Raw genomic sequence first — 19,848 nt, 5'->3', positions numbered from 1 at the left:
AAAAGCTATCAATGGACCCATCCAAGCCAGACAAACTTGCCACGCCCCCCATTCGATATTTGAAGGAGACGGAGAAGGCCACGCCCAATTACCTGGCCACATACCTGTTAGCTGGCATGCTGGCCAAAAAAAGCAATCCACTTTTGTAGTAAACAAATTTGAAACACTTTGTTACCGACGTCATTTTTTCCCTGCTCGCTTCTCCATTTTTGCCAGCTTTCAGCCCGGTTAAAAGCGATATATCCGCTTAACTTGATGGCTAAAAACGTGACTTAAAAGGGGAAGGGTGGAGGGGGGAGAGGGTGAAAGTTAACCAAACTTGGTTATTGCATGGCAATGGCGATGCCTGTACCTGAACCAAAACCAAAACTTCTCGCCCCCGCCAAACAGCCGCAAATAAATCGTTCGACATTTATAAGCCAGTCAAAGTTATGCCAAAGCGTTTCCTGAAAATTTGTGTACCTACCTCCCTACCTCCCCACCTAGCTACCCACCTACCTATCGAGTTTCTGCGAGTTCACAAAGGAATGGATGGACGGGCAGAGAGGAGGGGGTTGTCAGGTGCTGGCTAAAAATAAGATAAATTATGTGGCTGTAGTCAATGGAGCTGTTAACTCGCGCACCTGCGCCAGAGGCCAAAAGGGTTCGCACTCCCCCTCTTCTCTCTCCATTCGGCATTCCCCATTCCGCCAAAGCCATTTTCCCATTTCCCCATTTTGACCAACTAACCGCTCTAGCAGAATCATTGAGTGGGTTTTTTGGAATTGAAATGAAGGAGGGGGAGAAAGGGTGGGGTAGAACCGCCAACTCACACGCTTCCATTTCCATTTTTGGTCCGGAGCAGATGGGGCCGCACTTTAATGGAATCAAACGAAATGGCATTGATCGCTGAAGGCCAACGGACCCGCACCCGCAGAATTCAGAACTCAGAAGATCAACTCGATGCGGCTTGGTTTGGATCTGTCACTCGGTACGCGTATTGTCCGCGTATTCGTAACTGGGATTTGGGTCGTGGTCGTTGTGCGTTTATGTCACTATACACAGATACAGATAGAGATACAGATACATTTACAGATACAGTTACAGTTACAGATACAGTTTCAGATACAGATACACAGATACGGATGGGATTGGATTACTTGGGGAAACTATGCGTAGTGCGTAGTTTGCTTTATTGCATTGGCTGCGTTGGCGGCGGCTGTTTGGTGGCTTCTATTTCAATGTTGATTGGCAAATTACGGCAATTTCTGGGGGCTGGGAATTAGATTATTTTTAAATAGTTATAAACAAATTAATTGCGCATTACGACTAAATTGTGCAACTATCTGTTTGGGGCAATGTAAATGGGCATTGCGTAGTGCCCATGTAAGCGGATTATAAACAATCAAAATCTAAAATAAACGCAATTGTCACTCTTTTCTACGTAAGTGCAGCAATAGAACTGTAAACAAGAGGGTCTTAAACTCATCGAAGTTTTTATTAGATCAACTTTTAATTCTAATGAATAAAAACAATCTAAACTTACATATTGCATCATATGTAATATAGTAATATTCTAAAAGGAAATATTCATATAAACTAAAGTTAGACTGGTCTAACTTATGTAAATGTATTATGTATGATGTAAAACGCAATTTCATTTAGAATTTGACATCGCGTGTGTTTAACCCATTGACTGATTATTCCGAGCTTAGGTGACCTAGGAAATATGTATACTGGGCATGTTGCATTCCCTGGGCTCATGCATTATATGTATGCATTATGCATTATTATAGCACCCTGTCCCATTTCGCAGCAAGCCCCTTCACCTGATTTGCCACACAAAAGGTGCCAACCAGCGCAACTACAATCCCATGTGAGCCGAAACTGAAACCGAAATGAAAACCGAAAACGAAACGCCAAACGGGGAAGGCAAAGTGTGACTGACTCTCCCTATTGCTTTGAGTCTGTACCTGTACTGAGAAAAAAAGGTCTAAAAAGAGGAATTACTGAATGTCTAACAAGTACTTATTAAAACATTCTTTGGTTGGTCAAACTCTAATCACTCGTTGTGCAAGTAGTCCTCAAATTATATTAGTGGCGCCCAACGTGGGGCATCTTTAATGTTGCAGTTGCTTTTAACAAGTAATGAGAGGCAATCATTTTTTCTCAGTGTGGTAATCACATACAAAGCAAGAGGTGCAGAAAACGAAGAAGAAGGAGGCAGCTGGGGTCGCACACCAACACAACCGCATGCGATAATTTATCAATTGGCATCAATTTAGGCGCACAACAGCTCAAACTCGTGGCATTTCTTTGCCGTTTGTTTATCTGTAACATGCCCATGTATGTACATGTATACACCTTTTTTTCGTCCCAATCTGTTTCGCTGGCCTGGGTGGCGATTTTCGGCACACTCGCGACATCCATCGCTGGCGGCGGTTAAAACCGCGCCGAGACAGGCACGTATCGCACTCGAGGCATTCGAAGGCATCCGAAGGCGTGCAATAGCCACTAGATACATGGCAGGCTCAGGTTCCGAATCGAATTTATCAACAGATTCTGGCTCAGAGTGCGAATCTGATTCTGGCGGCGGCGGGTGTGTTTACGATTGTTGTGCAATGGCCAAATCGATAACAGAAACGAGAACCACAAATTCTACGGCAGCGACCATAACTGCAATACACACTCGCAAAAGCACCACAACAATCGCATTTGTTCTGCTGTTAATCCTCTGCTGTTTATGTGATTACAACTATGGAAGTATGTAGTCCCAGCCACCACCTCCTACATTTTTCATTTGTTTTTTTTTTCTGTTTTGGTTTTGAACACGTTTTTTTGAGTGGGTGTTTGTGGTGAAAATTCCATGGTAGCTCATATTGCGTATACGCCATGTGGCCAAACGATAATACATAATAAATAAACTGACTTATCTACTTTATTAAGCTCAGCTCTAAACTAATACTACAGAGCAAATAAACACTACAACACAAACCATAAACTGTGCTATGCTTCTTTGCTGTTTCTTTTTTTTTCTATCAAAGTGAATTAATTTAAACGAGAGTTTATCTTTAAAAAAACCTATACAAAGTACTTCGAGTTATACGAGAGATGTTAATGTCGGAGTGTAATTAACTGGTATCTGATTGCTATATATAAATTCGTACTTATATATATATATTCCCATAAAGAGAGAACTGCAACCAAGTTAATGGAATTTTTATCAACGCAGAGAGTGTTTTGCTGATTCAATATTTACTATAGTCAATCAAATGTAATCCAGCTGAGCTTCGGTTTTGAATGCGATATCAAAGTGCTGGCACCCCACCGCTTGGAAAACAAGCATTTTATTTCGAACTAAACTTGCCGAGTATCCGAATCCCCACAGTAGCAGAAAACTGAAGTCAAACAAACGAGTTGGGGAATGTTTTAGGCTTAATTGGCACTCGATGTCCTTACGCAACCAGGACGCTGGCACACACAGATTAGTCACCTCCATGCAAATACGATTGGTACTGCTAAAGGATGAGTTCTGATTCAAGTGTTACCCATTTGCAGGCTGGGCATCGCAGTGCTGGAAGAAGCACAATTCCGGCTCGATCCAAACGCCGGACGGGGAATTTAAGCGACCCTTTGGCATACTCTGCACATATCGCTGCTTTCTCTGGTTTCCGCCAATGTAAGTTATGCAATCAGTCAACCCACCCAGCAGCCATCAGCCATAAAAACACACACACACCAAAACACCAGCAAACACCAGCACACATTTGCCATTGAAATAGCCAGCCAGCACTTGCAATTTGCAATTTATGCATGCCTCTGTTATTTTGTAGTGTGAATTGCATTTTAAAATAAACTTGTTTGGCTTTTGCTTGGGGTTTGCTTTTCGGACTTGAGCTTGGGGCCTTCATGCACGTACTATATACATATATACATATATACATATAAATGTACATCCATAGCACATATATTTGGTGTGGCATTTGAATTGCATAACAATTAAAATGGCTGGCAGCATTGTTTCGATTCGTTTTGGCTCCTTTTCAAGCTGAGCTGCCTTCACCATCGCCATCGCCATCGGAATAAATATTTTATCAGCGATTTCTTGCAAACCACACCGTGCAATGCATCACCTCACCATTTTCACCCTGACTTCATGGCATCCTGGCATCGTGGCATTCTCGCATTCTGGCACCCCATTGCATCCAAAATGGCTCGTTTGCTGGCACTTATTGTTTGCCTTCTGTTCGACTTTCAGTTATCCGTACTGTGAATTCATATTCGACCTGCGCTTATCGAGGCACTTCACATCCTTTCCGGACTGCTACGAGATCCGCTGCAACGAGACCTTCTCCTTTTTCGGCAAGGAGCCCCACTACTGACCACCTCCACCACCTGGAGCTCCAGTTGCTCAGCGTGTGAGCATCCACACAGCCTCTTCCCCCGACTTCTACTTTTTTTTTGTTTTTTTTTTATCTGAGTACTATCTGTGACTAAGAATTGAATGCTTGAATAAATATGGGTTACTGCATAAAACAATGCATTCGTTTGTCTTGGCCGAAAGTGTGAATATTAAGAGCACTTAACGCTGTCGGCTTGGTAAGAATTGTGGCCGCTTTGGTTATAGATTGGTTTGTTTTGTTTGTATATATAGTAAATGAAATAAATGCCAAGTAAACAGTGCCCTCGAGTCAGGCAATAATTGGGACTGATTGCTTTAAAATCTCACATCTCCTGGCTGTTGATGATAAATGGTTCTGGCGTCCCCCACTCACATTCCGCCCGAAAGGACTACGGAGGTCCTGTGAGAGGTGTTCATTGTCTTGGCGCCAAGCTGCAGGCAATTTCCATCACTTTCCTTTTCGGCTGGCTTTTAGTTTATTTCCGGTTTCGTAATAAAGGACAAACAAATAAATAAACAAGGGGCATGGGACAGAGGACAAAGGACCAGCTACAGATACTGGATGCTAAACACTGAATACGAAATACGAAATACTGAATACTGGAGACACAACCGCCCACTGCCGCCCACACACAACCTCATTCAATTCACAAATATTTGCATACAAATTAGCATTCTAATTGACTCGGGCCCAAAAATAAAGTAACCAACTGTGCCTTGGGGGCGTGACCCACCAGGGGGCGGGGCATGTGATTGCCAAAAGGAAAAGGAAAAGGGGGAGTGAGAGTGGGAGCAGCGATATCTGTTGTCCATTGTCTTGGCTATCATCGTCCATGGTGCCATGATTCCATGGTTACCTTTACACGGTTTGTGAACTTGCCATCTTCACCCAAACTAATCTATTTCAGCTCAAGCTTTCAAGTTTTAAATTAAATGGTTATATTTATTATTTTAGATTTTTATTTAAAATGTTTTAAAATCATAAAATATTAAATAAGTATATTGTTCTCTCTTTAAACTAATAAAATAGTTAATTATTCGCGGTGTAAATTGAGTTGCGCGCACTTTTGCCTGGCCGCTCGAGTTAATTGTTTGCTTAGTGTCACAAAAATACAGTTTACGCCTTCCACAACAACACGTACAGGTGGCCCCCGTGCCAACGCACCGAAAGTGTGTGAGGGCAGTGGAGGTGGAAACCACTGCTGCTCCCCGGGTGGTTCGGAAACTCTTCTGGTGGCCTAGCAGCGATGTGGCTTAGTGGAATTGGCCAAGCGGAATGGGCCTGGAATGGGATGGAGGGGGATGGAGGGGCAATGGAAGGGGCAATGGAAAAGGGGTGAGATTGGCAGGGGGGGGGGAAGGGTGGAGCGAGTGGATAACAGCCACGTGCAAGCAAAAGGTCGTCGCAGACAATGTTGTCGCTGGAAAACTTTTAACTTTTACAAACTTAATTGTTGCCTGCTCTAAATATATAACACAGCAGGATCTACCGGCTTTGGTGGGCGGTGGGCGGTGGGTGTGGCTGGGCACTTTGGTGGGCGGAGGGTGGAGGAGGAGGGTGGCCTTTGTGTTCTGGCGTTTCTGAATTTATGACACTCTGTTCGCTTAAAGTTATGTTTAATACTTTCACAAAGGTATAATTAATAAGAGTATTTCAGGCGAGGGCTTAAAGTTTTTTCAATTAAATTAGGAGCATTCAATTTAGACGTTAACCTAAATCCTTAAATTCCATAAGTTGTGTATTTTCGAGCAATTTGTTCAAGAATTGCAAGTGTTTAATATGCAATATTTCAGATTTAATCTAAACAAATAAATTAAATGAAGGCGCATTTTTAAGAGGCTTCATTAGAATGGGCACAATTTAATTTCAATGTTCACCATGGCGTATTCGTGATATTAGGAACATAACTTGGCAAACAAACCTGAAATTTGGTTCATACCGAAAAACCGCCGCAAGTATCCACACAGAGTGCATGGAGGGAAGTCCTAATAAATTAAATTAAAGCGTCTCCCTGGTGATTTCTGAATGGCAGCCTCACCTGGCGTATGTACTTCGCAGCGCAGCTAATTCTGCCGTACAACCCTGCGTATACGTGACGTGAGCTGTGGCTTTTGGCCAGAATAATGGGAAATCTTCCGCAAAAAGCGTCAGCTTTGAATAATGCAGGAAGAATTCGAAACGCAAGTTGGTGCAACTGTAGTGCGTCAAATAAATATTCAGAATGCAATTACGCATGGAATTCGCTAGCACTTAGCGTGTCGTTTTGCCCACTTGCTGCTTTCTTTTTGCACTTGCACTCGCACTTGCACTTGCACTCTATGTCGCAGGGCTGGAAACTTATTTAACTTTTTACGATGTCATTTGGGGAAAGTTTGTAATCATTTTCGTTAGTGCATGCTTCAAAAATGGCAAGAGAAAAGAAGCCATGAAATTATTTATACCATTTTCAGACAGTTCAAAGTGTACGACCGAGTATAAATAAAGCCCTGCCCTCCCTTCCCTTCCCTTCCCTTCCCCCTCCCTTTTCACTCCCTTCAATCCGGACTGGAATACGAAGTACCAAGCTGCAGCTATAGCCGGGGAATTGCCAGTTTTCTCCAACTGCCAGTCGAAGTTTTCAAAAATGTTGTTTTCCACTTCTCCCGCGTTTACTCGCACTTTGCGTTTTTTTTCCCCCTTCCATTTTAACTTGTGGATCTGAGCCAAAGTTTTCGAGTATTAGTGCGTGCAGCGATTCGAGGCGGCCGAGTTGCAACTTTTACTTTCCATCCCGCTGCAGCTTGTGTGTGGTCGCATCCTGCAGTTCAGCTGCAGATGCAGTGCCTGCTATCCAGTTATCCAGTTACCAGTTACCCAGTTACCGGTTCCCAGCTGCCGCAAGCCAACTGCCGAAAGCAGCTGCCTGCAAAAAAGAACTTTCGGCTAATCCCAAGTCACAGTCCCCGCCGATAATTTCCGGAATGTGCCGCGGGCACATGTGGCCCAAATAAGTTGAGCAAATTGAGGTGAATTGAGGCAGCAGATTCCCAGCAGTCAGATCTATGAATATAACTCTACATAGTTATTTTGTTTTGTTATTGCTCTTGAACGCAAGCCATATTGATAATTAGGGAGGTATTTTGCTATGTATTTTTTGTACCGAACACAATGCTTTCGATCATTTTTGCTAAGAGTGACAAACAAGCAGCGGACGCAAAGTAAGACATTATTTTGTAATGCAACGTTGATGTTTTGCTGTGTGCACTTGTGGAGTTCTTGCGTCTGGCGTCTTGCAGGGGACAGCTCAGGAAAAAAGCTTTTAAGCTACTTAAGGTTGTTGGCAGGACGATGCTGCCACAAGAAGCAAGTTGGGGATAAAGACCCAGCTAATGAGTTGACAGACCACGCCCCGCAACACAGTTGCAAAAACGGGGGAAAACAGGCAACGGAAATGAACGACGGGGTCAGAGGGCAAAGGACAAGAAACAGATGGGCTACACCACCACAAGCACTCGCATTTCTCCAACTCGAGCTCGAACTTTCCCAGTGAACTCCCTCTTCAAATGGGTCACAGTGCGGTCAACTCCGAAATAAATCGGCAATGGACTTGTTTATTAAGATTAATTCTACAGATGCAGATGCTGCGTACGCTTGCTATTTTTGCAATATAATACAAGATTTAAATCTGCAAATATGTTGTTTCTTTGGCAATATAGATGCCTTAATGATCACTTGCCAAAAGAATCACACCCCAAAACAAAACAGATCGCCATTTCCATGGGCTTTTGCTATTGCAGTGGGTCACACAACTTGCACTTGACATTATTGCGATTGCTGGAAAACAAACGATTATTATGACAAGCTGTTTGGGTCCAATCTGGGTTTGTTTTTCTCGTCGCACAGCATCGCCTCGCATCTGCTTGGATAGGAACGGTTTGGATGCGATGCGAGGCGATGGGATTGGATGGAATGGGATGGGATGGGATTGGATTGGATCGGGGGCATTAATCATGGGCGAGAGCTTGGGGCATGGACATGGACATCGGCCAGGGCGAAACGCAAAATTTGCATTGCAATTTTATTCTTGATTTAATCAAGTGCCGTGGCACAAACGCCAATTTAACTACTCATACACACACACACACACACATGCTTACAAACACTCACACATCCGCAGGGCAATGAGAATGGCGTCAGACGTTGCGTATACGTAATGCTTTTGGTTTTGTGCGGCATTATGGGATGGTGTGAGCTTAGCGCGTAGTTTGCACCCGCCAGCCGAGTCACCGAGATGTACCAGCTGGAGAAGATCTGGGTCCTGCTGTGCCTGGCCCTCGTCGGCGTCCTTGGCTTCGGCCAGTTCCACATGAAGCACTACCAGCTGCAGCGCAACTACAATACGCAGGAGGATTCCTCCGAGAATGACAACAGTGTGCTGCGTAAGTCTTCCTCTTACATTCTGCTCGGTACACTGAGCAACCAGCAAGTTTGTAACTAGCAAACCTCATAAAGTAATCGAATTTATTGGTTGGCCACAGTTGGTTGCAACTATGCCATTACTTCAAATGTAATTGTAATGCTATTAGTATTTTGATCATAACATTCGAAATATTGGTCCAAATATGGAAAGTCATATCTCGTTGAATTCGTAATTAAATTTCCAATCAAACTGTGTTTACCAAAAAAAATTAATTTTTTTTCAAATTTTTTTTCAATTTTTGATGATGATATTTGGATTTTGGCCGAAAATTGATTTTCTGTTTTTAGATATCAGTATTTTGATCATTACATTCTAAATATTGGTCCAAATATGGAATGTCATATCTCGTCGAATTCGTAATTAAATTTCCAATCGAACTGTGTTTACCAAAAAAAAGTTTTTTTTTTTTTCAAATTTTTTCCAATTTTTGATGAAGATATTTGGATTTTGGCCGAAAATTGATTTTCTGTTTTTTTGCGATTTAAATATCAGTATTTTGATCATAACATTCGAAATATTGGTCTAAATATGGAATGTCATATCTCGTTGAATTCGTAATTAAATTTCCAATCAAACTGTGTTTACCAAAAAAATAAATTTTTTTTTTTAATTTTTTCCAATTTTTGATGATGATATTTGGATTTTGGCCGAAAATTGATTTTCTGTTTTTTTGCGATTTAAATATCAGTATTTTGATCATAACATTCGAAATATTGGTCCAAATATGGAATGTCATATCTCGTTGAATTCGTAATTAAATTTCCAATCGAACTGTGTTTACCAAAAAATATGTTTTTTTTTTTAAATTTTTTCCAACTTTTGATGATGATTTTTGGGGTTTGGCCGAAAATTGATTTTCTGTTTTTTTGCGATTATAAATATCAGTATTTTGATCATAACATTCGAAATATTGGTCCAAATATGGAATGTCATAGCTCGTTGAATTCGTAATTAAATTTCCAATCAAACTGTGTTTACCAAAAAAATAAATTTTTTTTTTTAATTTTTTCCAATTTTTGATGATGATATTTGGATTTTGGCCGAAAATTGATTTTCTGTTTTTTTGCGATTTAAATATCAGTATTTTGATCATAACATTCGAAATATTGGTCCAAATATGGAATGTCATATCTCGTTGAATTCGTAATTAAATTTCCAATCGAACTGTGTTTACCAAAAAATATGTTTTTTTTTTTAAATTTTTTCCAACTTTTGATGATGATTTTTGGGGTTTGGCCGAAAATTGATTTTCTGTTTTTTTGCGATTATAAATATCAGTATTTTGATCATAACATTCGAAATATTGGTCCAAATATGGAATGTCATAGCTCGTTGAATTCGTAATTAAATTTCAAATCGAACTGTGTTTACCAAAAAAAATGTATTTTTTTTCCCATTTTCTCCAATTTTTGATGATGATATTTGGGGTTTGGCCGAAAATTGATTTAAATATCAGTATTTGGCGTGCCTAGCAGCCTTTGAAGTTTCTGGGATAATAATAACATAAGTTTATTTTCACCATGCAGGAACCTTTCGCCGCTGCATGTGGGAGCAGTCGAAGTTTCTACCCCGGCGGCTCGTCCTTTTGAGCCTCTGCTCGAATCTCTTCTGCGAGAACAATCACATAATGCCTCGCTCCAGGTCTATTTTCGTAGTGGAAAAAATGTCTAGGCCGAATGAGTAGTTGACCAATGCAATTCTATATAGCTAAGCATGTGCACAGCCCACCCTTTCCCCGAGAATCCCAACCCGGCATGCTCTAGAAATCCACTCCTTCCCGAAAATATCCATAGCAAACACCCGGTAGAGGGAACCAGAACTAATGCCCTGTCTCTCTTTCTCTGCCAGCTGCCTGGACATCCTGCCGGAGCAATGCGAGCAGGGCGATGAGGAGGAGCTGATGTACAAGCCCTTCCCCGACTGCTGTCCGGTTTACTGCAACCTGAAGCGTCGGATGCAGCGCCTGCGCACCATGCACTTCCGGCACCGCCTGCTGCGCAACAAACAGGACGGCTCCGCGGGATCCGCTGGCAGTGGATCCGCTGGTGGCGACGGTCCCAACAACTCGCTGCTCACCGAGTTTGTCTACAACAATTACTAGGATGACTGGCTGGTTGACCAGGAGCAGGATGGTTTGGGGTTGCTCGGCAGGATGGCCAACTAGGACGACGCTGTGGACGACGAGGACCTCCATCCAGCAAATCAAATTATTCTGCGATTTGTGAGCCGGTCAACTTGTAATGCTGCACAAAAGGGAAGTTGCGAAGTCACCTCAACACTGAGCGGAAATGGATCCAAAATTCAGTTACTTGGATTAATCTCAATATGTAGGCTATAACCTAGAATGTAATATATATAAGCTGGTATTTACCAAACTGAGCACAGCAAATCAGAATGAAATTGTTTTAATGTTAAGTCAATGAGCAGAAGTTTATAAAAACATATTCGCTGATTTTTATTTTGTTATTTGAAATATTCTAGGTAACTACTAAAGCTGTCATCATTATGAATTGAAGTTATATTGTGAATAATGCCTATAGTTTTTGTGGAATTAATCAATTAGGAAATATTGTGTTCCGTAGTTGAAGGTTCCCATTCCGCACTTTTTCCCGGTGGAATCTCCCCAATCTCCCCAATATCCAATTGAAACTGTCACTCTTTGGCTATTCGTCTAGACAGGCTCTCGAAAGTCCAAGTTGATGGACTTTTTTCTATTGCCGTTTTCGGGCCGTGACCAAGTAGCTGCAGCCCTTTTTTCCCGGGTTTCCTTCATTAGGGCTTTTTCGGAGTCTCAAGAGCTGTGCTCTGCCCAAACTGCGATTTTTGTTTTGGGCAAAGTGAGCGGTGGTGTGGGTGGTGTGGGTGGTGTGGGTGGTGTGGCGATATATCCTGCAGCCGTGCTTCCTGTTTCCGCTTATCGTTTTAACACTTTTATGGAGCAGATGCAGCTGCAGCTGCAGAGCCACGGAGCTCCGGAGCTTCGTGCTGGTGCCTTTGTCTTCATTTTTATCTGCAAACAAGCAATAAATTTTATTTTAATAAGCAACACTTTTGATAGCCAGTGTCGAGCTGAAAGTTCCTTCTTCTCCTGCAGCTCCTGCCGCTCCTTCCCTTCCTTCCTAGCCATCGTAGCCATCGCTTCCCTTCCTGTTCGTGCACTTGTTCTGCGGCTTGTCCTTGTCCCGGCAGTCGCTGCCATCCCGGCTGTATCCTTGCTGTGGCGCAGCAGTAAATACAAAGGATACTCGGCATCATCGGCTCACGGTTAGCTGCCATAATGTTGCGGTCCCAGGCAGAGGCGTTCACTAATGGGGGTCCAAACTTAGTGGAGCTTGTGCAAAGAGAATTATAATATTCATTTACTGTGCTAATTTTTACAAATTCCAATAAGAATCGAGGAGCCAAGAGCTTATAGCTGTGGCGACAATCTAAATGTAATATATATATTTATTAGATATATTTTACATCTATCTATAACATCCCATTTGTTTCCCTTTTCGGCGATGATTCACCGATAAACTGATTGCTCCTGCCTATCGAGCAGGCCTTTTGTTTGAATAGAAATAGAAAAACAGGTAAGCGAATAACATGAATGGAAAGTGAATAGGGAGCCTTGCAAACAATTGCCAGCCATTTGACTGGATCCTTTTGCTCGCTCCTGCTGGATGCCACGTCAATGTCCTTGGCTTTGTGGCAAAACATTATCCTAGATCCAGTCCAGACCCAGACCCAGACCCAGACCCAAATCTGGCATCTAGAATCCAGCATGCAGCATCCAGGGTCCTGGGTCCTGATAATCCCCCTGGACCACGTTGGCCACCCACCGCCTCGTTTACTTTGTGTGACTATAGCCCGGGATATATGTATAGATATATATACTTGCTGGTACCTCCTTTCCCGGCCATCGTCTTATTTTTTATGTGGCTTTATGCGCCAACATCTCATTGTGCCCCATACGCGTGTGTGCCTTTGTGTGTGTGAGTGTGTCTGTGTGTGCGTTTGTTTGTGTGTGGCGCCTTGTCGTCCTTCTTGCCGCCATTGTTGTTGCAACTGCAGATGATGTTGTTGTTTTTCTTACTTTGTTGCACTTTGAAGATTATTGCACAATGCAATTTATATTTATCGTACGCTTTTAGTTCTAGCCGCTTTTTGCCTAGATCCTTGCACTGCAACAGGGCATATGCATTCGCCGAGTCCTTGGAGAATCGGGAAGAAATGACCCGACTAATGGTACACTTATCAACTCCACTGTAAAAACAATGCTTGAATATCATAACTTTATTTTAATGCCTTTACATATCTTTTTCTCAAAATATATAATTGGATCTTAAGTAAGATATATCCCAGTAATTCCCAACTAATCATTTCGATTTCAAAGGGTATCGCATGTTCATGCCACGTTGGCCTCTTTGATGTTTTTGTTTCATTTATGTCCTTGCTGATGTCATACACATGCATGCTTGGCTGCTCACATATACTTCTGTACACACATGTATGAGCCTGGTGATTTGTGGGGCGTGTCACAGCCCCTTTTGTCGTCATACCTGCAGAATAGTGCAGAATAGTGCAGTTGGGCGTATCTGCTTTACCTGCATGTGGCCACATTGCGGATGATTATAAAAATTCAATGCATTCATAATAGTCTTGTTGCTCCTGACAGCAGCCATCCCAGTTCAGCGTTTTCCTTCAAGACAAAGGATTTTATGCACACTTTCTGTCTTCCAGTTGCAAGTTACACTTTAAATTCCTGACTCGTTTTGTTGGTGAGCTGCGACGAATCGTGTGAAATGCCAAAATGTCCATTAATTAACAGTGAAATAGAGGAAGGGGATTCGCATCCATTCAATGACAACTCATTGCAGATTTTCTCAGCCCAGGATTCCAGTTTTCTTTGTCTCGTTTCGTTCGTCGTTCCTTTTTTTATTATTTTTTATTACTCTGGAGCGTACAATTAGGCGGCGCGGAGTTTTCTGGCCTGAACTCAAAACTGTTGAGTTGTCGGAGCACTTTGAGTTTTCCCCTATTGACATTCTTCAGCAAAAAATGGCCAAGGCGGATGGAAAAGATGGCGAAAGATTGAGTGGGGAAGGGCAGTGAATAACTTTTGCATGAAGTTGAAGCTGATGCCTGGAATCAATAATGACGAGACAGTTTTGCCATGAACGGTTCAACTTCATTGGGTGGGGAAGGAAATGCGATGAAATCTTTAATGGTTATATCAAAATGCAGTTATTGAACTATATTTATTGGGCTATTCCATTCCGTTCCATTCCGCTTTCAAAGCTATTCCACGTTAAACCTCTTATATTTTCTAATAAACCATGTCGGACTATCTGGTATTTTAATTTTGAGATACGAGGGTCGTTTGATAAGTCCGTGACTTTTTGAATAAAATATATTTTTTTCGTCAAAGAAGCGTTTTATTTCTCAACATAATCTCCTTTTAGCTCTATACATTTAGTCCAGCGTTTTTCCAATTTTTTTATTCCTTCCAAATAATAGGTTTTTCAAGGCCCTCAAAATAGTCGTTTGTTTCTGTGATGACCTCTTCATTTGACCCGAATCTCTTACCGCCGAGCCATTTCTTCATGTTTGGAAACAAAAAATAGTCACAGGGGGCTAAATCTGGAAAATATGCTGGATGGGGTAGCAGTTCGTAGCCCAATTTATGAAATTTTGCCATGCTGACTACACACGTGTGCACCCGTGCATTGTCCTGATGGACAAAAAAAATTCACGAGATCGTCTGCTTTCAATGCCTATAAAACGCAAACCAAAAAACGCAGCTTTCTCAAAATTTTACAGTCAGCTGTTAATAGATAACTGCTGACAGGAGCAGTGTTGTATTTAGAGCAGGTGCGCGGCAAATACAAAAAGTCACGGACTTATCAAACGACCCTCGTACATTTTCGGTTAAATAAACTCAGTTAATTTACAAATAGTCTAGAAAGTGTAGTTTTTGACTAGCAGCCCATTTTGCTTAGGGCATCGGCAGCGGCCAGTCCCATGGCATTTTCCGTGGATCCTTCGGGTTCCAAGAGCAGGATATCCTTGCTGACTTGGAGCAGCTTGACGACCTCCTTCAGTCGCCGCTGGAACTCCTGGCGTGAGATCTGTCCGCTTTGGAAAGCCGACTGGGCCAGCACCATCACAGGTGCATGAAGCTCGTACATGATGAGTCCTGCAAATCATAATATTCATTCCTTGATATTCATATTCCTTGATCCTTAAAGGGGCACATTCACCTCGCAAACGCGTTAGACCCGGATCGAGTACATCTATGATTTCCAGGAACTCGCGGCAATAGCTCTCCTTGCGGGCAATGTCCTCGGGGGACATCTGTGGCAGCAGGTATCCTTCGGTCCGACCGTAAATCTGGCACAAGGAATATTTCGCCGAGAGCAGGAGGTAGTGATTCGGTCGCAGGACATCCCGGTATCTGCAGGATAATGATCGATTGGAGGTCACGAAACAGAGGAAAGTGGTAAGTTAGATTAATCTTCTGCTGTAGGTCTTGTTCATGGGAAAACCAATGAATAAATAAAATAATGAAATGGAAGAATAGTTCGGAATTATTCAGAAATATGCAAAATGTGAAAACGGTCGCACTCGCATTAGGTAGCCATTTTTTGTTTCCATTTTGTTACTGATCGTTCGGCCGAATAGGGCTAAAATGATTCTTCAAATTAGTTAAAGCATTTAGATATGTATGTGAAGATATTTTCATAATATATATTAGCAGTATGCAATGGCTTGGGTGCGTACCTAAGGAGAAAGTTCTCCAGTCCTGGAATATCGTGGACATCGATGTCCTCCAGGTCGTTGTTGATGCGGTCCAACTGGCGCTCCACTTCCGTGGCTCCCATTTTGTGGGAGCAGCGGTCGCAGCTAATTTGAATAATACAAATATTGATTTAGTGTGCAGCCCAAGCATATAACTCAGTGATGGCTGGGTGTAGTTTTCCAAAGAATAATTCCAATATTACGATGGCCCGCCCATCACTGCGCACCACCTGCTCGACTACTCACGCCCAGTCGCCGGTCTGCTGCAGGGGGTCCACCGCCCGCACCGCTCCCGTCCGACAGGTGGCGCACACGAGGGCGCTGCAGTCGGTGCCCAGCTCGCGGGGATCGGAGCAGCGCCGGCAGCAGCACCAGAAGAGCTTGCCCTCGTGCATGAAGGCGCGCCGCTTGAGGGTGCCCTGCAGCGTGTACGCATAGCTGAGCGTCAGCGCTTCCCGCTCGCGCACGCGCCGCGAGGTGCGCAGCAGGATCTCGAAGGACCTCGGGTCGTCCGTGTGCGCCGTGTTCGGTGTGCAGTCGTGCGCGAGCAGGAAGGCGCTCGGATATAGCGTCCGCGCCTTGGCGCCATTCTGCCCGATCTCGAAACAGTTCACGTCCAGTATGCCGCACACATCGTGCACCTGCTCCGCCTCGAGGTCCTCCAGCTGCCACGTGACGCGCAGCCGCTGCACCACCTTCTCCTCGTAGTGGCGCCACAGCACCGCGTTCTGGCGCCGCTCCGCCGTGTGCGACTCCATGCGGGCGATCAGAGCGAACTGCTCCGGATCGTGCTGGCGCAGGAGGAGGATGCGCACGATCATTACCAGTTCGTAGAGGTCACGCACTTCCGCCGGACCGGCGCGTTCCGTCAGCAGTTCGCCGGCGACCGCCCGTCGTTCCCCAAACAGTTGGCACTCCGTTTCAGTGTGACCATGCCGGTGTTTGAGGCCCGCGCACGCGCTGCCGCAGAGTGGCCAGGCGCAGTTGGGGCAACGGTATTGATCCGGCTTGAGGGACACCGGCTGATAGCAGCCCAGGCACACGGGATCACCGCTCACACATGGCCCAATGGCCAGCGGCTCCTCGCGGATCAGCGTCTCGCCCGCCTCCAGCTGGCGACTGGCCACCAGGTAACGGCCATACACATCGGAGTGTTCTATGCGATATGGCTGCTCCTTCCCCTCCTCCGTCGAGGGCGAGGGACTGTTGTCCTGCTGCACCTGCTTGTCCCTCGACTGCTGGCCACCCCGCGGGTGTCTGGCTCTGTTGCTGTTTTTGTGGTGATTCTGCGGGAAGCACAAGCACAAGAGATGAGAGCACTCATTAGTGGCGGCTTCCGTTGCTAATTGTATTCTAATTGCTGTCCCCTCGCTCTCGCTCATTAATCACCCCCCAAAATGGTCCGCTGTCCACTTGTCCAACTGTCCAACTGTTCCGCTGCCCCAAAGTTCCACCTTCCCACGCCCACAAGCGCACCCGCCCAGTTTCGGCCGTTGTCAACAGCTGGCAATTAAATGCCACTCAGTTGGCCGCAACAGGTGCCCGTTTGGCACGCCAACACCCACCCACCGATGGAGGTGTCCCCATCGATTTGGCCCCACGGACTTGCAGCGAGGCGACATGTTCGAACTTTTTCGTGTCTTGGCAGGCTCAGTAGCCATCTGCTTGAACCAGGAACCAATGATATATATTAAGTAACTCTATATTGTGATAGTTTTCAGGCATAATAGCTCAGTTTCTTGCTTACATGTGACAGACATCTTTTTTGGAATGCTCTACTAATCTAGCCCCACTACATTTCGCTGGGGATCTTTGTGTTTATTGTGAAACGCTGCCAAATTCTACTTTTAGCACGACAATTGCATTCGATACATATGTAAATTAGCTTATTCCACATAATGAACACTGGATTGTTGCCAATTCTGCGCCATGTCTTTCTTTATTGATATTTCTGGTACACAACAGATTGCAATAAGCACTTCTAGTCATTTAATTATACGCTGCCTTTTTTGAAGACTTAATAATTTCATGAATTTCATTATAGGGAAATTGAAATGGAATATAATTTCGTGGGGCTCTGGTTTGTTTCAAGTATTTGGTAAAACAAACAAACTGGCTATCTTTTAATCATGCTGTTAATGGACTCAGGACTTACACAAATAAATCTGTACAAATTTATCGGACAATTAAAAGCACTGGTTAATCCACTATAAATTGATTAACTCCATTTTTATGCGCTTTCCGCGGGTATTTCAATATTATTTACTACCTACAATTATCGTTTAACTGTTTGCTCTTTTTTTAAAAGTTTATGCAAACAACCAATATATAATGTTCAAGTTATCTTGTATATAAGTATATACTTTGAAAAGTTCGAGGGTATATTGAAGTCAACTTGACAAAGTTAGTTTCCCTTCTTGTTAAACATTTAAAATGTGCAATTGAATCTGATTACTGCACCAAAGTTTGATTTAATGGCATGCCTTCGGTTATTTTGGGTTGCATATTTCTTTGGCCATAATGGATGGGAAATCCAATGATATATCTTCGTTCAAATTGTGAGCTCCTAACGGATCGGATAATGATTCATGACCAGCTTGTCTGGGAACTGAGATTGTGTGTGTGTGTGTGTGTGTGTGTGGAAAATCAATTTCCATACTTCTGGCTTCTCTCAACGCCTGCATATCGGATTCATTCATATCCGACTTATTTATAGGCGGCGACTCTTTTGAAAATCGCCGAGCACACATTGCGTTTCGTTATAAATAAAACAAAACATAACAATGTGGCATCGCACCACCCCAATCGCACCACCACCTCACCTCCTCGGCACCACACCACCCCACCACCAAGCCAGCAAACCGCCAAAACCACTGAACCACCCGGCACAGTGGTTCACTCTCCGATTTCCTTTTCATCACCGCAAAAAAAAAAGAAAAAACAGGAAAAAACTGAAGGAAAAATGTCGGGGAAACAGCGAATACAGAATATCCAAAATAGATTTCTCTTGTTTTGTCGGGTGGTTGTGGCCTTTTCGGAATTTTTATACAACTTGGTTTCTCCGATTATACATGGTGCACCACTCGAATGAGAAGAGCTTGGGATCGCAACTCATTTGCCAGGTCAATAAATGCCACTCCACACATATAGCTACATATACATATATCATCAGTACAGGGAAAACAAATTCTAGAACTTCAAGTCTTTCGAAGGGGATTCAGTATATAACATATCAAAAAGAGCAGATCAAAAAGAATATACATTTCTACAAATGCCCATAGATAGTCAGAAACATACTAAGTAGTCTACATCGGTTTCTTTGTGTGTAATGTGCTTTTCATTTCACTGTGACTATTTGCAGTTGTCTCTGTGGTAAATTAATTTTTAATTATGCATTCGCCCACCAAGTGCCACGCCCCCAGCGCTACCTGCGGTGTTTACTTTTTTTCTTGCGGGCATCGCTTTTATTTGTATTTAAATTTGATTTTATTTTATTACCGCCGCGCAGCTTGTTAATTGATTTTAATTGATAATTTTAACGCGGTGCACACGAGTTATTTAAAAGGCCGCTCGCATTTAATAGATATGTTTAACAACTCGTCAATTAATTTGTGCCTGTAAATCGCGCCGGATAAATGTGTCAGCAGATTGTGCACGGCAGCCGAGTGCATCGAACAACCAAACAGGAACAAACAAACAACCAAAATGCGAAAAGGAATCCAAAAATCGAAGATAAAAACAAATACTCCTATATGTATATTTATGTGTATATAAATAAAAACTCTGGCCACGCGTTGTTCGAACCGCGAGGCACAAATTGCAACTGTCGAGTTGTCGTCGAACGTCGGACGTCGAAAATCGGGAGACGGCGCTACGCCCAACTTGTTGGCTCGCATTCAAATTCAAAATTAACAGACCCGGCCACCCCACTCACACACACACACACGCACATCCACACACACACACACGCACGCTGTCACACACTGACAGTTGGTATATATTTTTAAAAATTTATGATATTGAAAACATTTTGGCCACAAGTCCACTGAGAGCACCGCCATCTGATTAAAAGTTCGCGGCACTTCAATGCCACTGTCAAGATGAGTTAAACAGCTCATATACATACAAGTATATATATATATTCACATATATCCGCATCGGGCGATCTGTCTGACTTTATTTCGGATATATTTCGAATTCGTTCGAGTCCTCGGGCAGCCCAGA

The 19,848-nt window shown here is 43.4% G+C and overlaps 3 protein-coding genes across 4 annotated transcripts; 2 read left to right on the top strand and 1 right to left on the bottom strand.

The window, feature by feature from the left end:
* The first annotated feature begins 2,417 nt into the window (after window positions 1–2,417).
* On the top strand, window positions 2,418–4,491 carry LOC122624716. The gene is made up of 3 exons (XM_043804396.1): window positions 2,418–2,742; window positions 3,538–3,658; window positions 4,238–4,491. Exons 1-3 carry the CDS (start codon window positions 2,502–2,504, stop codon window positions 4,359–4,361), a joined length of 486 nt encoding a protein of 161 aa, XP_043660331.1. The 5' UTR covers window positions 2,418–2,501; the 3' UTR covers window positions 4,362–4,491.
* A 4,148-nt stretch (window positions 4,492–8,639) lies between these two features.
* LOC122624402 (uncharacterized protein CG1552) lies at window positions 8,640–11,311 on the top strand. Of its 2 annotated transcripts, none has more exons than XM_043803923.1 (3): window positions 8,640–8,800; window positions 10,368–10,521; window positions 10,690–11,311. In XM_043803923.1, the coding sequence occupies exons 1-3, from the start codon at window positions 8,653–8,655 to the stop codon at window positions 10,940–10,942; spliced, it is 555 nt and encodes a 184-aa protein (XP_043659858.1). In that variant the 5' UTR covers window positions 8,640–8,652; the 3' UTR covers window positions 10,943–11,311. The 2 variants fall into 2 exon arrangements, with proteins under 2 accessions (XP_043659858.1, XP_043659859.1); XM_043803924.1 differs by having other exon boundaries at window positions 10,368–10,482; window positions 10,690–11,310.
* Window positions 11,312–14,653: 3,342 nt separating this feature from the next.
* On the bottom strand, window positions 14,654–19,428 carry LOC122624127 (SET domain-containing protein SmydA-8). The gene is made up of 5 exons (XM_043803570.1): window positions 19,066–19,428; window positions 15,871–16,910; window positions 15,607–15,729; window positions 15,087–15,280; window positions 14,654–15,022 (listed from the first exon to the last, which is right to left on the bottom strand). The coding sequence occupies exons 1-5, from the start codon at window positions 19,081–19,083 to the stop codon at window positions 14,805–14,807; spliced, it is 1,593 nt and encodes a 530-aa protein (XP_043659505.1). The 5' UTR covers window positions 19,084–19,428; the 3' UTR covers window positions 14,654–14,804.
* Between the last annotated feature and the right edge of the window lie 420 nt (window positions 19,429–19,848).

This window comes from Drosophila teissieri, chromosome X, assembly GCF_016746235.2.
Source record: "Drosophila teissieri strain GT53w chromosome X, Prin_Dtei_1.1, whole genome shotgun sequence".
Classification (NCBI taxonomy): domain Eukaryota; kingdom Metazoa; phylum Arthropoda; class Insecta; order Diptera; family Drosophilidae; genus Drosophila; species Drosophila teissieri.
Note: the sequence above shows the minus strand (reverse complement) of the source record. Positions and strands in the feature narration are given on the sequence as shown.